Source organism: Hyla sarda, chromosome 9, assembly GCF_029499605.1.
Source record: "Hyla sarda isolate aHylSar1 chromosome 9, aHylSar1.hap1, whole genome shotgun sequence".
Lineage (NCBI taxonomy): Eukaryota > Metazoa > Chordata > Amphibia > Anura > Hylidae > Hyla > Hyla sarda.
Genome location: NC_079197.1, coordinates 166,879,469 through 166,898,152, shown reverse-complemented (window position 1 = coordinate 166,898,152; position 18,684 = coordinate 166,879,469). Strand labels below are relative to the sequence as shown.

Genomic DNA, 18,684 nt, shown 5'->3' with positions numbered 1-18,684 from the left:
ACAAAAAGATCTGCTGATGATTTTTTTGTCCATTGACTTCAATAGATAGAAAATATGCAGTAAAATACGACACGAGTGACCCTACCCTTAAAGAGAATCTGTACGCTGTATTTGCTGCCGAGAGCTGCAGACACTGTTGGATAGCTATTAGGGAATAAAAGTAAAAAGTAAACTTTCCTGTAGCTCATGATAGTTGCCAAAAATATAAAATTGCCTTTTTTTTTATTACTCAGCCAAATGTCAAGGAGGTGGTCCAAGCTGCTCAAGTGCCACAACATGGCACACCTCCTCCTCCAAGCACCTTCCTTATTCATGTAAATAGTCCTGTAGATCAATCAAAAAGAGGCTGGGAGGGGAGGGCAAGCAAGGAGTGTGCCAAGCTGTGGCACTTGAGCAGCTTGGCCCCACCTCCTTGGCTCAATAATAAAAAAAAGAGATTTTAAAAATTTACACATCCGCTCCAGGACTAATACTTTTTACTTTTATACTCTTACAGCTATCCAACTGTGTAAAAATGCATATTGGTAGCCATTAATAGCTAAAGTCAAGTAAAAGCTTGCTGTTATTCTACTGTATAATGGTTTGTCATTTTTTTAAGGAGGCCCTGTCTATGATGTTGTCAAAGATCACGTGATGTGGAAACACATTTGGTTACTTAAAGGGAATCTGTCATCACTTGGGATGGGCCCTATGGCTTTCCCTCCTTTCCCAGCCTTGAATGATATCCTCTGTATGTCCAAAGAGGGAGAGATCTGTCAATCATGGCAGGTGGGTGGGTAGAAGCTGTCGGGTACGGCCCAATGACTCATGGTTCAGGCAGCATGGAAGTGATGACAGGTTCCTTATTATACATTTACATCTTCATAGTGGAGAATAAGAACAAACACAGGACTCACCGTATAGAGAGGACGATTGAACATTCCCATTTGATTCACGGTTGACGATTAACACAGAAGGATGAATTAAACGAAATGTAAACAACCCAGGAGCTGGAGGGAAGAGAAAAGGACACATGATATTTGGGCATCTCCAATCCATTTAGTAGTGGAACTCAAAGTTCCTGGGCCCCACACTTGCCATGTGCCATTTACAATACTTGTACCATAAGGGGCTCTTTGGGCTCTCCTTACAACAGGGCCTGGAAGCAACTTCTATCTATGCATCTCCTATACAACCTTTGTGGCAGCTATAATTCTGACCATTTTGGTTGTCTTACAGCTTTCCCTGAAAAAAATACTATTACTCAGGATAGTTCAACTTTCCCTGGAGAGTTCAACTTTTTCCTGGGGATGGGGCTGGTTAGATATGCGCCCCAACTATTAGGTACAGAGAATAGGGCACCAACATTTTGCCATAACATTTTGCTATGGCTATTGAGAACTGAACCTGGTGAAGGGGAGCCTATGACTCTGCATTATGCCCACAAAAGGGCACACTGGAAAGTTTTCTCATGTACAGTCAAGGACCCTGTTGTAGAGAGAGGCAAGAATAAATAAGAATGAATTCTCTTAATGAATTCTCTGATATTAAGCCAGATCATTCTGTCATCAATAGACTTGGTCTGACAGTGGATCCAGCTTCGTTTTGGAGAATATCAGAGATGGCTTTCTGTCATATGTTGCTTCTTTCCAAAAACAGCCCAACCTCTAACATTAATGCGAATAGAGCTGCAAAACCCAAAATACCCTGTAAATAGATGTCAGGTGTGGTGCTGCTATTGGAAAAAGCAGCCATGTTCTTCTTATTCTGGATAACCACTCCATGTTGGCTTTTTCTGAATTATAAATTGGTCCTGATACTTGAGAAGTCCTCCCACCCAGGAGATAACATATGAGCATGCCTCTTACCTTTCTTGTCAATATTTCTGTAAGTCAGCGTCTCCTTCTCATCTTCCACTCTCTCAATAATAATGGGGTCATCGCTGATCCCCTCTATGCTGTAAAAGGGAAAGATTTTAGGAAATTATACAGGGTCACTAGTTCTATATACTAATGCGTTCAACTTGTACATTATCTTTACTTTAGTTAAGGATTTTGTTAAGTATTAATTTCTCATGAAACCCATTCACAGTATTCTGCTTCGGAGGAATATAGGTTGTTGTGTGGTGGTATAAGCCTCCGGAAGCCGCCTCTATCCAGTGGGAGGAGTTCCTTATTCCAAAACTCTCTCTCCAGATGGCTGGAACAAACCGGAAAGTCCTGGCTAGACCAGGGAAGGAAACAGGGCCTGAATGGTCTACTGGGATACTTGCAAAGTCTATGGTGAGCCACCAGCCCTGTTTGCCTTTTTGGATTTATCATTTTTAGGTCCTACGCTGCCAATCGCAACACACCACCCACAGACATGGGGCTCGCAGCCTGCGGTTGGCCACAATTCCATCCTCATGCTACTATCACAGGCTGGTTTATACCTGTAGCGTTTGAGACAGTGGAAACACGGGCTGATGACGTCAGCATACAGACAGCTTGATGTAATCAGTTCATCTCACCCTCTGTGTCGGACCTCTGATGTCATCAGCTCGTACTCCCACAGTCTCATAGGCTGCAAGTATTAACCAGCCTGTGGTTTGTATAAAGACAGCAGAGAAGAAAGAAGAGGACATTGGAGGAAGGCATTCTGGGAACGTTGCTAGGTGAGTATTAGGGAAAGTATCAACAGAATGGAAAGAAGTAAAACGACGTGACCTTCATGCCACAAACTTACCGCCCTATGCCCTTGAATCCTACCGCAACCAACTTGAGTAGCATACATTTTCCAAGTAGTCTTATTCATTATGAGGAGCCAACCTGGGAAGATCTTTACAGTAGAGCAAATCTTTTCCTGGCCGGTATCTTCAGAGTAACACCCAAAGTGCTTCAGTGAACCTCATCTTAATCTGCCCTAGATACTCTCTGAACCGGTATTCTACTAAAGCTTCCAAGGGGATTGTTACCTTGTCTGATATTCTAACTAGAGATGAAAGAATCAAATCGGACGAATCTGAATTTATTCCGAATTTCGTGCAAAATTCGATTCTGACCGAATCTGAATTTCCACTCGATTCGAAATAATGAATTTCTTCATTCACTCCTTTTTGTTATTACTCTAAGGCTAAGATTCCACTGAGTTTTGCAGTAAAAAAATGTATTTAACAAAATGTTTCTTTTCTATAACAAAATTTTCATAAATTTATGTGGCGGCAGGGGCCTAAAAATGTAGCCGACAATAATAAAAATGTAGAAAGGGGCCATCTTAATGTAAAAATAATATATTTTTTAATTTATTTTGTTAAACTTTTTATTAGTAATGTATTTTAATAATGTGTTTAATAAAGTGTGTGTGTGTTTTAACTTTTTAAACTTTCTTTTCCTGTCTTTTAAATTTTTTTTTAGATAGTACTACTACTCCCAGCATGGAACAGGTAGTAGTACCTGTACTAATATACAGATCGCCCAGGGGTCTGACACCCGTTGTGATCCTCCTATATAATGTATAAGTGAGGGCTGGCGGCCGCTCCTCTGCACGATCCGGCACTATGTTCTGTGATGTAAAGTTCTTGACACCACAGATTCATATTTCCCGCGGAGAGCTGTGATTGGCCAAATGGTTCCAGCCAATCACAACTCTCTGTGGGAAATATGAATAATAGATACAGTATATATATATATATATATATATATATATATATTTTTTTTTTTCTGTTGTTCATATACCTGTGGTCGAGGTTGGAGCTGGCTGAGCACCCGCATTGATACCTTATAGGCTTGAAGCCTTGTCACGGTGCTCCTTCATCATATTCTCTATTATATATATATATATATATGGCAGTGCAGGGGACAAGAGAAGATCGGCCGTGCTCTACATCTATACATTATGCAGGTACTACAGATCCCAGCACGGTGCTTAGTGTGCTCCATGTTGAGAGCAGTAGTACCTGCAGTTAAAGCGCAACTGTCACGGATTTTAACCCCCATAAACTAGCCCCAGGATGACAAAGTTGTTAGAAATTACAGTTCAAGCATACCGTTTTGCTGCTTTCTAGCAGCTTTATTCGGGCTAAAAATGCTTTTTATGAAAGTCAGCAACAGTCAGATATCCCTGCTATCAGCGCTGGGGCCACGGTGTGATTGACACACAGGTCCCAGCACGTAAGCCCCTTATTCTTATATGTGAGTGGCGAGTTTTCTACTGTGCACAGCGGTGATGCGATGTGGGCGGCCAGCTCTCACAGCAAACGCTCGCATCCCATGGGCGGCATAACGCAGTAGCGGAATGAACTGGCCGCCCGCATCGCACCACCGCTGTGCACTCTAGAAAGACGGGAGAATGGGCGTCCGGCTCGCACCACTACTGCATTATGCCGTGCATAGGGTCTTAGGGACCGAGCACTTGCTGTGACCGCCCAAATCACATCACTGCTGGCCACAGGAGAACAGGCACTGTTTATGTGTCACCCGCATATAAGAAGAATAAGAACGGGCACTGTTTATGTGTCACCCGCATATAAGAAGAATAAGAACGGGCACTGTTTATGTGTCACCCGCATATAAGAAGAATAAGAACGGGCACTGTTTATGTGTCACCCGCATATAAGAAGAATAAGAACGGGCACTGTTTATGTGTCACCCGCATATAAGAAGAATAAGAACGGGCACTGTTTATGTGTCACCCGCATATAAGAAGAATAAGAACGGGCACTGTTTATGTGTCACCCGCATATAAGAAGAATAAGAACGGGCACTGTTTATGTGTCACCCGCATATAAGAAGAATAAGAACGGGCACTGTTTATGTGTCACCCGCATATAAGAAGAATAAGAACGGGCACTGTTTATGTGTCACCCGCATATAAGAAGAATAAGAACGGGCACTGTTTATGTGTCACCCGCATATAAGAAGAATAAGAACGGGCACTGTTTATGTGTCACCCGCATATAAGAAGAATAAGAACGGGCACTGTTTATGTGTCACCCGCATATAAGAAGAATAAGAACGGGCACTGTTTATGTGTCACCCGCATATAAGAAGAATAAGAACGGGCACTGTTTATGTGTCACCCGCATATAAGAAGAATAAGAACGGGCACTGTTTATGTGTCACCCGCATATAAGAAGAATAAGAACGGGCACTGTTTATGTGTCACCCGCATATAAGAAGAATAAGAACGGGCACTGTTTATGTGTCACCCGCATATAAGAAGAATAAGAACGGGCACTGTTTATGTGTCACCCACATATAAGAAGAATAAGAACGGGCACTGTTTATGTGTCACCCACATATAAGAAGAATAAGAACGGGCACTGTTTATGTGTCACCCGCATATAAGAAGAATAAGAACGGGCACTGTTTATGTGTCACCCGCATATAAGAAGAATAAGAACGGGCACTGTTTATGTGTCACCCGCATATAAGAAGAATAAGAACGGGCACTGTTTATGTGTCACCCACATATAAGAAGAATAAGAACGGGCACTGTTTATGTGTCACCCACATATAAGAAGAATAAGAACGGGCACTGTTTATGTGTCACCCGCATATAAGAAGAATAAGAACGGGCACTGTTTATGTGTCACCCGCATATAAGAAGAATAAGAACGGGCACTGTTTATGTGTCACCCGCATATAAGAAGAATAAGGGGCCTATGCGCTATGTGTAAATTATTATTATCCTGCGCATTGTATTCTGCTTTAAAGGGGTGCTCCGGTGAAAAACTATTTTTTTTTTTTTTTTTTAATCAACTGGTGCCAGAAAGTTAAACAGATTTGTAAATTACTTCTATTAAAAAATCTTAATCCTTCCTGTACTTATTAGCTGCTGAATACTACAGTGGAAATTCTTTTCCGTTTGAAACACAGAGCTCTCTGCTGACATCATGAGCGCAGTGCTCTCTGCTGACATCTCTGTCCATTTAAGGAACTGTCCAGAGTAAAAGGAAATCCCCATAGCAAACAGATATCAGCATGATATGTCAGAGATGTCAGCAGAGAGCTCTGTGTCTTTAAACGGAAAATAATTTCCACTGTAGTATTCAGCAGCTAATAAGTACAGGAAGGATTAAGATTTTTTAATAGAAGTAATTTACAAATCTGTTTAACTTTCTGGCACCAGTTGATTTAAAAAAAAAAAAAGTTTTTCACCGGAGTACCCCTTTAAGAGACTACATCTTGAATTGGCTTGCATAGAGAAAACTTCTCCAGTAACGTTATCGTTTAGGGTTAATGTTTACTACTGTGTTGGTACAATTAGTACAATTTAGTGTAGTACAATCTGAATTGCTACAAATCCCAGCTTGCCCTACACAAACTTGCCCTTTCGGAGCACTCATAAGGCTTCATTTACATAACAATCACCGTGTCCACCCATAGACAAGTGCAGTACTTACCGTATTTTTCGCCCTTTAGGACGCACCGGCGTATAAGACGAACCCTATTTTTAGGTACAAAATCTAAAAAATGAAAGATTTTGAACCCAATAGTGGTCTTCAACCTGCGGATCTCCAGATGTTGCAAAACTACAACTCCCAGCATGCCCGGACAGCCGTTGGCTGTCCGGGCATGCTGGGAGTTGTAGTTTTGCAACATCTGCAGGTCCGCAGATTGAAGACCACTGCATAGGAGGTAATACTCACGTGTCCCCGCTGCTCCGGACCCGTCACCGCTGCCCTGGATGTCGCTCCATCGCTGTCGCCGTGTCCCCGTCGCTCCGAAACGTCTCTGCTGCCAGCCGGGTATCCTCGCTCTCCGTCGCCGTCATCACGTTGTTACGCACGCCGACGCACGTACACGACGACGTGATGACGAGGAAGGAGAGCGCCGGAATACAGGGGATCCCTGAACGGAGAAGACACCGAGGAGGCAGGTAAGGTCCCTCCCGGTGTCCTGTAAGCACTAACCTGGCTATTCAGTCGGGCTGTTCGGGACCGCCACGGTGAAATCGCGGCGGTCCCGAACAGCCCGGCTGCACAGCCGGGTTAGTGTCACTTTCCCTTCAGACGCGGCAGTCAGCTTTGATCGCTGCGTCTGAAGGGTTAATACAGGGCATCACCGCGATCGGTGATGTCCTGTATTAGCCGCGGGTCCCGGCCGTTGATGGGCGCAGGGACCGCCGCGATAGGGGTGTATTCGCCGTATAAGACGCACCGACTTTTTCCCCCCAGAAAAAGTGCGTCTTATATGGCGAAAAATACGGTATATCTTAGTGTTTTGTGAAAATCTGGTAAGATAACATCATGCCGGACGTCTCAGGATTTGTGCAGCTTAGAGATAAGTTGAGAAAGGTCTCATCTGTATGAGTATAATGTCTCTAGTGATGGAAAGTCCGGATCACTAAAGTGAATCGGTTCATTTTGAGTGATTCACTGAAATGAACCGATTCATGAACCGACTCCTCGGTTCTTAATGTGAAATCGAGGGGGTGGGGGGTTGTGACTCCCTAGTAACTACTTCCCAGTCACTCCCCACACTGCTGATTGGCCTTAAAGGAGAACTACGGGATTGAAAATTTTATCCCCTATCCTAATGATAGGGGATAAGTTTCAGATCGCGGGGGGTCCGACCGCTGGGGCCCCCAACGATCTCCCGTACGGGGCCATGGCTCTCTGCATAGAGAGCGCGTGTCGACCACCGCACGAGGCGGCAGCTGACACGCGCCCTCCATTTACTGCTATGGGAGAGCCGAAGCGCTGCCTTCGGCAATTTCCGGCTCTCCCATAGCAGTGTATGAAGGGGGCGTGTCGGCCGCTGCTTTGTGCGGTGGCCAACACGCCCTCTCTAACCAGAGAGCCGGGGCCCCGTACGGGAGATCGCGGGGGGGGGGGGGGGCCCAGCGGTCGGACCCCCCCGCGATCTGAAACTTAGCCCCTATCTTTAGCATAGGGGATACATTTTTCAATCCTGTAGTTCTCCTTTAACCCCTTCTCTGAGTCTATTAATACCTGCCGTGCATGAGGCTTAATAGAATATATTAGAAGGGGGGGGGGGGGGAAACAAGTCGGCAGTGTGGGGAGTGACATGAAGGCAGTCGTGGTGATGATGTCACACTCTGCATTTGCGATTGGCCAAACCCCCTTCCATTATATTCTACTCCCAATTCTGAGAGTAATGTACATATGTATAAAATTCTTATAACACAGATCCACTGAATCCCCCCACCCTTGTATTATGATCCTAGAGTGAGAGATCTGCCTGTACAGAGAGCCCCCGGAGAGGACAGCATGGGAGGGGAGGGGGAACATGACAGGGGGCAGTAGAAAGTAGTGTTGATCGGCATAGGCCATATTCGAATTCGCGATATTTCGCAAATATATGGACAAATATTCGTCATATATTTGCTAAATTCGCATATTCGTAATATTCACGTTTTATTTTCGCATATGCAAAAATGCGCGTATGTGAAATTTAGCATATGCAAAAATTTGCATAAGCGAAAATTCGCACGCCAGTCTCACACAGTAGTATTAGAGCCTTCTTTATACCACACAAGCTGGAAGCAGAGAGGGATGATCACTGTGAAATAAAATTCGCATTACGAATATTCGCGAGCAACACTAGTAGAAAGTGCAGGGAGAAGGTTCAGGAAGTAAGGGGGGGACTACGTTGCGTAAAGGGGGGAAGGGGGAGTGTAAGAAGAAAAGGAGGAAGGGGAGAAGTCTGACCAGGAAATGGACGAGCTGCTGCAGAGGGTGCAAGCCGCTGCTTTGCTGTGGGGAAGGGGCTGGTTGGAAGAGCAGCTGCTTGGGGTTGGAGGAGGTTCGGGTTGCGCAGACAGCCCTGCCCCGCAGCGGGCAAGCACGCACCGCTCCAGGGCGCCAGCGCGTTTAAGTCCAGAGGTGGTCCCCAGGTGGCGGCGCCGCTGGGATTCTCCTGTGGGGGGCCCTCTGGCTTCCCCTGACAGGTCTGCAGTGGTGGTGAGTGGCGGTGGGGCCGGGGGGTCCGCTCGGGGGGGGCCGGCGTGCGGCTGCACAGCAGACTACAGCGGTGCCTTCTGCCTCTGGCTGGTCCCGCAGTGAGGAGCACGTGGAGCGCAGTAGTAATGGCGGTGGCCGGCGGGGGGCGGGGCTTCGGCAGGGCCATTGGAGGAGTCCTTCTCCTGTGCGGCCGGGTGGCAGGGCCCGGGCCATGGCAACATATCAAAAAATAAAGTTGATGACAGTGCCCATTTAAATAAGATTTTAAAAGAAGTACTGTCAGCCGCAGGCCCCCACTCAGGACCTGTCAGTCCGTCCCTGCTGCTGCCTGTAACGCGATCCCTGAGTCTGGTTACCAGTGCAGTTACTGATTGAACCGTTTTAAACGATTCATTTAATCTAATGAACTGAATCATCCGGATCATTGAAAAGAACCGGATCAAAAGAACGAATCACTCATGAACCGGACATCATGATTGTCTCTACCTCAGAGATTGTACAGATATATAACATAATCACGGTCTGAACTCCAACCAAAAGAGTCAACCCAATGAAGGAATTTCCTACAATTTCCAAAGAGAGGGACTCCTGTTGACTTCAACTTACGGATTGAAGATTTCTGCTATTCTTCCCTCCTTCTTTGATAGAGATATTTTGGCATAGGAATAATGCACTTTATTCAGAACAGTCAGGGAAGTCAGTGAGGGACGGGACGCTATGGCCTTCAGGTTCCACAGGCCACTTATCTGTAGGGAAAGCATATAGAAAATACTAAGCATGGTGCACATCCTAAAATGACCTCTCAGATCCATTAAATGGGTACTCCGCTGCTCAGCGTTTGGAAAAAACTGTTACGAATGCTGGAGTCGGGAGCTCGTGATGTCATAGCCCTGCCCCCTCATGACATCACGCCCCACCCCCTCAATGCAAGTCTATGGGAGGGGGCATGACGGCTGTCACGCCCCCTCCCATAGACTTGCATTGAGGGGGCGGGCGTGACATCATGAGAGGGCTATGACATCACGAGCTCCTGACGCCGGCTCCAGTGTTCGGAACACTTTGTTCCAAATGCTGAGCAGCGGAGTACACCTTTAAGGTTATATTACAGTGCTGGGTTAGATCTGCAACTTCTTCAAGGATTTTTGGGGCACTATGAGTCACCATCAGAATATTTACCACAACCCCATTTATTTCAATGGTGGGTATGAAGAAAGTCCTTAATTAATTCCTACAAACCAGGTCATAAAACAAGGACTTGATGAGTCGCCACATCCATTCCCTAATAACACAATAAGGACCTATAGATGGAGGGTAATTTAATATACAATTTATTTTAAACAGTTGGCCACATCAGTGGTCATTAGTACCCTAAATTTACCATCCACTGAATTGATATTAGACGTAAAAATAACTTTTATTATTGTGCCTACCAATTAAAAACCCAACAATTGGTCTCTCTATTGTGTGTTCAGTGATTCATAAGCATGTAACTACACTAATAGGTAATTTGCAGCTGCAGTCCGCAAGTATAATATGAGAGACCTAACTGTTGTAATTTTAAAATTCAATACACATCGCTCCCCCAACGTTTCACCAACAGGTGGCTTTCTCAAGGGTTTCTCAAGGGTTTTTGCCCAAAAACCCTTGAGAAAGCCACCTGTTGGTGGTGAAACGTCAGGGGGGGGGGGCAATGTGTATTGAATTTTAAAATAACAACAGTTAGGTCTCTCATATTATACTTGCGGAATGCAGCTGCAAATTACACATCCATTCCCTAGGCACCAACCCTGGTTATTTCATTGGTGGAGATCCTTATTGAAGGTTGGATTCCACACTATTCATAAAGTGATGGAATATCCTAGAAATGTGTCATCACCTTCTGAGAGTGAAAAATCCCTTTCACCTCCTGCAAAAGCAGCCAGATTTGGTCTTTATGATGGGGCAATTTTTTTTTCCACCCCAACTTTCCAATAGCCGTAACTTTTACATTTTTTCATCGATGTAACCATATGAGGGATTGTTTTTTGTCAAATTGGTTTCATTTTTTTCAATGGCACCATTTTGGGGTATATACTGTGAAACTGACAAATTGAATAATGAATAACAAATTACCTTTATTCTGTGAGCCGATAAGACGCTGGCAATACCAGATTCACAGTTTTCTTTTTTGTACATTAAATCATTTTTTTATCATTTATTTTTTGCATCATCATATTCTGAGGACTGTTATTTTACATTGATGGAGCTGTGTGGTGGGTTTTTTTGTGGAACAAACTCAAGTATTCATTAATACGATTTGGGGTAAATGTGACTTTTTGTTCACTTTTATAAAATTTTTGCAAAAAAACCCCAAAAACTATTTTGTTATTGTTTTTCCTTTTCTTTGTTACAATATTCACTGTGTGGGATAACATTTATGTTAGTTTCTAGTATGGGTCATTACAGACGTATAAGTATTTTTCAATTTCCAACAATAAAGCTTTGGTTAGTAAAACGTCAATGTTTTTTTTTTTTTTCTCACTTCATCACATTTTATTTTTTCAAACTATTTATTAGTACAACGAGGACATTTGAAGATGTGATCCTATGTAGGCCTATAGAGGAAGATCCTTTCCATGTCTAACAATGTCAATGCTGCAGTTGCTATGATGGCGGCATATAAGGGTTTAGTTGGTTAATTGGCCCACACTGGAATGGACTCTTATCTGCATCATCTTTAGAAGAGGTTTCCTTCTGGGCTGATGCAGACCATGCCATGCAGACCAATTTGATGCAGTGTATGGCATATGGTTTGTGCACTGACAGGCTGACCCCCAGGGGCATAGCTAGAAAAGACAAGGCCCCAGTGCAAAAAATTGCCCTGGGCCACCCTACCCTACCCCCCTCCCCTGACCCAGGATGACCCTCTTCCCCGGCATCAGCCGCACATAGATATCAGCGACTGCAACACTGATGGGACACAGACAAATAATTGTACCACACTATGACTACCGTATAGTGAAGGGATAATACTATCATACTGAATAAAACTACTATACACAGACCAGTATCACCACTAAACACAGACCAGTATCACCACTATACACAGACCAGTATCACCACTAAACACAGACCAGTATCACCACTATACACAGACCAGTATCACCACTATACACAGACCAGTATCACCACTATACACAGACCAGTATCACCACTATACACAGACCAGTATCATCAATAACACCATTGTACAAGGGCCGAATAATACTGCCACACCATGACTTTACGTTACCACAACATATTGACTGGATAATGCCAACATACTGATCCTGAATATAGACCACTTTATACAGACTAATATCCCCCATACAGTGACCATATAGTGGTGCCCCTGGTGTCAGGTGCAAAATTGCACCCCATGAATTTCTGCGTCAGCCCCTCCCCTCAGCTGTCCGGAGATTTCCAAACATACAGGGAGGGGAGGGGGAAGGTGGAGCTGTGCAGGATGCAATTCTGCACCTCCCTCGGCCCTATACACACTTCCCTCCTCGCCCCTTCCTCAGGAGGAGGGACGTAGATTCTCACAGCCCCGCTCTTGGGTGTAGATTTTGACAGCTGTAAAAATCTACGTCCAGGGGGCTGTGGGAATCACTCTCCTTCTGAGGGAGGTGCATGAAAATTTACATCCAGGGGGCTGTGGGAATCAATCTCCTCCTGAGGGAGGTGCATGAAAATTTACATCCAGGGGGCTGTGACAATCACTCTCCTCCTGAGAGAGGTGTACAGCCCCACTCACACAGCCCCCCGGACGTCCATTTTCACAGCTGTCAAAATCTAGGTCCAGGAGCGGGGGAGGGAGGTGTAGAACTGTGTGCTGCACGGCTCCGCCTTCCCCCTCCCCTCACTGTATGTTCGTAAATCTCTGGACAGCTCAGGGGAGGGGCGGATGCAGAAATGCATGGGAAGCAGTTTTGCACCTCACACCGGCTCTACACAGGCTCTGCAGACTGTATTACAGATTACAGTGCAGTTACATGTAGTGGCTCAAATGAGGCCCTATTCGTCTTTGTGGTGTCGTTCTCTTTCCTTTCTTCTCTGTCGGACTTCCATGAAGACTTCTTCCAGCCATGACTCGTCACCCCAGAATGTGCCAGAAAAACAGGATATGCTCCGCAGATTTCCCAACTTTTAACAACCCTCAGTACTCCAAATAATGTCTTCTTTGGTGCCTTGCATAGTATGAAGGAGTAGGTAAGCATGTTGGGGGGGATGTTAATAGGATTGAGTGAAGGTAGGCAGGTCATTTGCCTGAATAAATTAGATGCACTTAGTAGGTAGGTAGGGAATCCCCCAGTAGGTGGGTAGATAAGCCCCCTCCCTAGTAGTGAGGTAAATAGGGAATCCTCCCGCCTGCATTAGGTAGATGATCTCAGTAGATAGGTAGGGAATCCCAATGTTAGATATTGGGTAATTTCCCCTGGTGATTAGGTAATGCCCCCTAGTAGGTAGTTAATGCCCCCGGTAGGTGGGTAGGTAATGTCCCCCGAAGTAGGTAGGTAGTGCAGAAAGGTAGGCAGGTACACAGTGCAAACAAGTAGGTAGGTATATAGGGCAGGTTGGTATATAGTGTAGGCAGCCAGGTACATAATGCAGGCAGGTATGTAGTAGAAGTAGGTATATGTGGCAGGGCAGGTATATAGTGTAGACAGGCTACACGGTACTCATTGCCACTCATTTTACCTTCTTGGGGGGACGCCTCTAATTCGAATCCCCTGCCAGTGGCTGGGAATTCAGATTTTACGCTCCTCCACTGCCAGAACCCTAAGGCAGTTGCAACTTGGCTACTGGGTCTTACCCATATAGCCGGGGGGGGGGGGAAGCCATAGAAACCTGGAGCAATGGAGCACCAAAAACACTGATCACTGCTGTGCGGTCGCATAGCATTTAACAGTGTATGTAATCTAAAGATCTCATATGTGGACTAAAAAAAAAGTATAAAAAATGTAAAAAAAATAAATAAAAAAGTGAATCAACCCTTTCCCAATAAAAGTGAATCATCCCATTTTCATATTTAAATTTTTTTTAATTATGTAAAAAATAAATAAATAAATAAAAACATGTGGTATCGCTGCATGGGTAAATATCCGAACGTTTATAAGATGTTAATTAAACCTCACAGTCAAGGGTAATACATGTAAAAAAAGAATTGTGTATTTTTGCTCACTTCATTTACCATAAAAAAATTATAAAAATAAATCTAAAAGTTCAAAAATAAATAATAATAATAATTTGCCCTCAACCATCAAATGAGGAAAAATAAGGGGGGAAAATATGGTAGTTACAGTGATCATAAGAGGCCAATTTTAAGCATACTCATTTTTGTACAAATAGAAAAATAAAATAAAACCTACATAAATTGGTATAGTTGTAATCGTATGAACCTACAGAATGAAGACAATGTGTAATTTTTACGGAAAAATGCACTGCATAGAAACGGAATCCCCTAAAATTGAGCGAGCAGGTGGGTGGGCGAGAGGAATTGCCGGCAGCTGTATTGTACAAACTGCAATACAGGAGGAAAAAGAGGGGCAGGGCTTCCTCAATGTGACTCTTGCTTGCCCGGCCCCATTGATCTCCACTGAGCGGCAAGGCAGGGGTGGGACAGTCAGGGCGTGATGATGCCGCTGCTCTGTCCCACCCATCCCAGGAAAAGTCAGGACCGGGCCCTCATATCCGCTACTGCCGAACGGTCTGGCAGCAGCGGGATGGCACTGACTTGGGGAACAGTCCGACAGGGGCATAAACATAATTAATAATGGCGGCAGCCAACCATGAAGTAAATGTGGCAAGGGGAGCCCTGTGGGCCCCCCTGGCAAAGGTGCCCGATCGCAATGGCAACTGTTGCAATTTCTGTTGCTCTGACATTGCTGTCCCCCAACCTTTTAACCTCTGCAGCAGTGCTAGCAAAGACAACCCCTAAATATGACGCTGAGCATGTGCCCTCAACTTTTTAGGTCGACCATGAAAAGGCCTGTTCAGAGTGGAACCTGTCCATTAAAACTGCTGCATGGTCTTTCATGTAGCTCATTTTCATGGTCTTGGCAATCTTTTTATAGCCTAGGCCATCGTTTTTTTTAAAGAGCAACCATTGTTCTTTTCAGACCCTCAGAGAGTTATTTGCCATAAGGTACTATGCTAAACTACTAGTGACCAATATTAGAGACACCAAATTTAAGACACCTGCTCTCTATTCATACCTCAGACCTTGTAACACTAACCAGTCACATGACACTGGGGAGGGAAAATGAGCCCAATTTTGACATTTCCACTTGGGTGTGTACTTGGGGTGAACCTTAAATAATGCCATGTAACAACCCCCCCCCCCCCCCTTTCACTAGTATTACTAGAGAGAGGGGTGGAGGGGTAGTGTATGGTTTTTACCATGGATAGACGATAAAGTACAAAAGGCCAATCAAAGTAAGAACCATATAACATAACAAGGGTCCTACTGTATAGAACCTGAGGGCCGTCTACTGGAGTATAACCAGCTTGACACTGGTAAGAACTATTCGGTCATGTAGTGACACCAATAATTGGGAAGATAAGTTGTTAGTTTTGGGGATAAGAGAGAACATTCAATCGATGGTCAAGCAGTGTTTTTAATCCTATCTTTTATTTAATTTTTTTGTTCAACTGTTTTTTTATTCTATTTATCTATTAATTTATATTATTTATTGCTATCTTTTTGTTCATCTCTTTGGATCACTGGGATCAGATTAACCAAGGTTGATTAAAATATTCCTTTTTAATTTTTATTATTTTTTAAGAAGTAAAAATCATATCATTGTAATTACAAGACAAAACTAAAGCCTTACCAAAAACCTAGAAAAGAAGAACATGACAAATACATTTCTACAATCATGACTACTTACCTTTTTGAAATTAATGGGTAACTCCTTTATGGAGCAGGAATCTGCGGCGCTCCCCCATGTTATCTGAAGGAGACAGCCAAGGATCAGGTGGAGGATGATGGTCGTCGTCCTCATGGTTTCATCAGACAGGTAAAAAATGAAGTTGGCTATCTGAAGCAGACATTGATATAACCCTTTAAATATAGTGCTGAAAAATAGGCCCAGCGGTCAAATGCCTCGTCCCACGGGGGCAAGGAAACAAAGTGCGCTTGATAACAACTAAATATTAACACAGATCTTGCAATCAGACAAACAGAATAATTAACCCCTCACATTACATAGTTTTCACCCATCATAATATACAAAAGGTTCTCCTTTGGATGTGTCACATACATAAAGGAGAGGCATTGTCGTGCCAAAAATCAAAAAGAAGGCCCCCATTCTGATGTTGGTACACACCATTGCACTGCAGTCAATGGAAAGGGGTCGCCTGGCTTTATTTGTGTAGATGCCCAGAGGAGAGTGTAAGCTTATGGGACTATCTGAGGAATATTGCACTTACAGTAGGCTGGGTCTTGTGGTGCCCCACAGCTTTGTCATCGTAAGGCTTGACAGGATGACTTCTGCCCAATTACAGTCTGGTATGTTTAACCAGATAGATTCTATCACATATAAATAGATATTAATATTCATCTGTGTATAAAAGGACTACTAATAAAAATATTGTGCTAAATTATTATTAGGCTAAATTATTATTATATCAATATTTTTATTAGTAGTCCTTTTATACACAGATCATTATGGTATATTTATTAATTAGGCAGAAGTCATCCTTTGGTTATATACTCCTATTCTATATATTTATATATTTCTCATTTTAATTACTAATATGGCTTAGGTATATATTCAGATGCTTTTCCCTAGTGTTTCCCTATTAACATAGGCTTAATGTCCCAACTGGCGCCCATTATCGAGGTACTATGGTACCGTTGCTTCTACTGTAGTTAATACGGTAGGAGCCAGCCGCCAACTCACCTATGAGAATGAACTGAGACATTATGCGCAAGCGCGATTTGGTACATCAATGCGCAGGCGCGATCCACCAAGCGGCGATCATGTGATCATTGAGTATTACATGACGAGCAGCCGCTGCATCCCTGGACTGATGCGGCGGATGTTTACATCAGCCACAGCGCTGATTGGCCTTGGCTGAGGTAAGTGTGGTGGCGGATTGCGTGGCAAGCCTTGTGAGGTAATTAGGGTGTTGCTGTTCGAGATGATAAAGGGCGCTGTTAACCCTTGTCACTCGTGACGCCAGGGTGAGGGTTAAATACTATAATCTTGATAGGCCTATTGCCACCCTTCCCAAGAGCAATAGGTGATGCAGAAATAAAGGATTGTCCACAACCACTGTTAACTGAAAACTTGCAGGAACTTTTACTGAAGAATTTCTGTACATGCAGCAATAGTAACAGTCCAGATAACAGAGTCTCTATATATATAGCTGAGCAGTGATTGACAGTTCGTTGGGATCAGATAAGCTCAATTTAGCTTCTTAGGGATTGTATAGCAGAGATCCGCTGGATTTAAGGGTGCGTTTAGGTCCAGTGATCTTGCGGTGAGTAGCGGGAAGTTGTTTAGTCTATCCGCTATGTTAGAGGCCGAGGCCTCAAAGCTTTGGCCTAGTAAATTGTCTTGTAAGCTGCGTAGGTCCTACCTCTTCCAGAGTCAGCAACCCAAGAGAGGGATGGTGCAGGTCCATTATATGGACAGGGGCTGTCCGTTTTGGATTGGTCCATAACAACTGTCACTCACCGTTACAGTGCATTGTGGGTGAACACGTCATGGGAACCTCCAAAAGTCCTGTAGCAAAACCATAGAGTTCTAACCTAATCACGTGACCCGCAGGTCCTGCTACGCTTGAATAGGTAGGAAATTAAATATATACATGTATCTATACTTATATTTATAAGAACTTCTATACAGTTATGGACTAACTGAGGGGTGACAAGGAGATAACTATAGGAGAAGGACCCCAACGTTCCTAGGGACTCTGACTATGGGGACCTCTACAAAGGTAACGTATAAAATACTGTACTGGGAAGCCACAAACCCCAAACTTAAAACAAGTCGACCCCGATGCTTGTCCCCTAAGGCACAGGAACTTGGACAGGATTATATATATACTTTCTATAAATCCTGACAAAACCTGAGTAAACATTAAACACATTTGTACTTGCTTGTTACTCTGACTAGCATCTTGACTAGACAATACTGAAGCTATCTAGACACTTTGAAGCTATCTAGACATTTTGAATCTATCTAGACAGTGATGAAGCTATCTAACCTTTAGTTTCTAGCCCCTTAGACATTTTTTTATAGCTCTCTATAACATCTATGAGGCTAACTATACATTAGTATAGCTCTCTATAACCTTTAGTCTCAAGCTGTCTAAACATTTCTGAAATCTCACCACATTTTTTCTTTTTGTCACAATGAGTCACCTGTTAGTACACAAGAGGGTATATTGGCTTGCCCGAGGCTCTCTACCAATAAGGATGGCTACTAGGGTCTATCGGCTACATGCTACTTACCCCTAGAACACAACAGTATAACCTACCTAGGTTACCTTTAGAAATTCTAAGCTCGCAAGAGTATCTACTGGCCAGGTAGAGCATCTCACACACGTAATACAGAGAAGAGAAAAATGAGTGTACCTAACAGTGGCAGGAATTGGGTATCAATAGGCTACAATTCCTAAGTGTTTCTTGAATGTGAGATATATTTTGTTTTTGTGTATGTACTGAAGAATGAGGTAGAACATTTAAGTGAGTTTATTTAAGTGCTATGTGTGCAAGTACTGCTTACTAGTTAGTCTTGCTATCTTAAGGGCAGTTTTGTTTGATGAAA

At 43.7% G+C, this 18,684-nt stretch overlaps 1 protein-coding gene across 1 annotated transcript in view; it reads right to left on the bottom strand.

Moving 5' to 3' along the window:
- The window catches only part of LOC130292015 (uncharacterized), a 52,007-nt gene extending 36,098 nt beyond the window's left edge, over nucleotides 1–15,909 (bottom strand). The window contains exons 1-4 of the mRNA XM_056541447.1: nucleotides 15,796–15,909; nucleotides 9,491–9,630; nucleotides 1,848–1,936; nucleotides 897–989 (exon numbers count right to left, since the gene is read on the bottom strand). Of these exons, the coding sequence (XP_056397422.1) occupies nucleotides 897–989; nucleotides 1,848–1,936; nucleotides 9,491–9,630; nucleotides 15,796–15,909 (436 nt within the window). The remainder of the gene's footprint in view (nucleotides 1–896; nucleotides 990–1,847; nucleotides 1,937–9,490; nucleotides 9,631–15,795) is intronic.
- Between the last annotated feature and the right edge of the window lie 2,775 nt (nucleotides 15,910–18,684).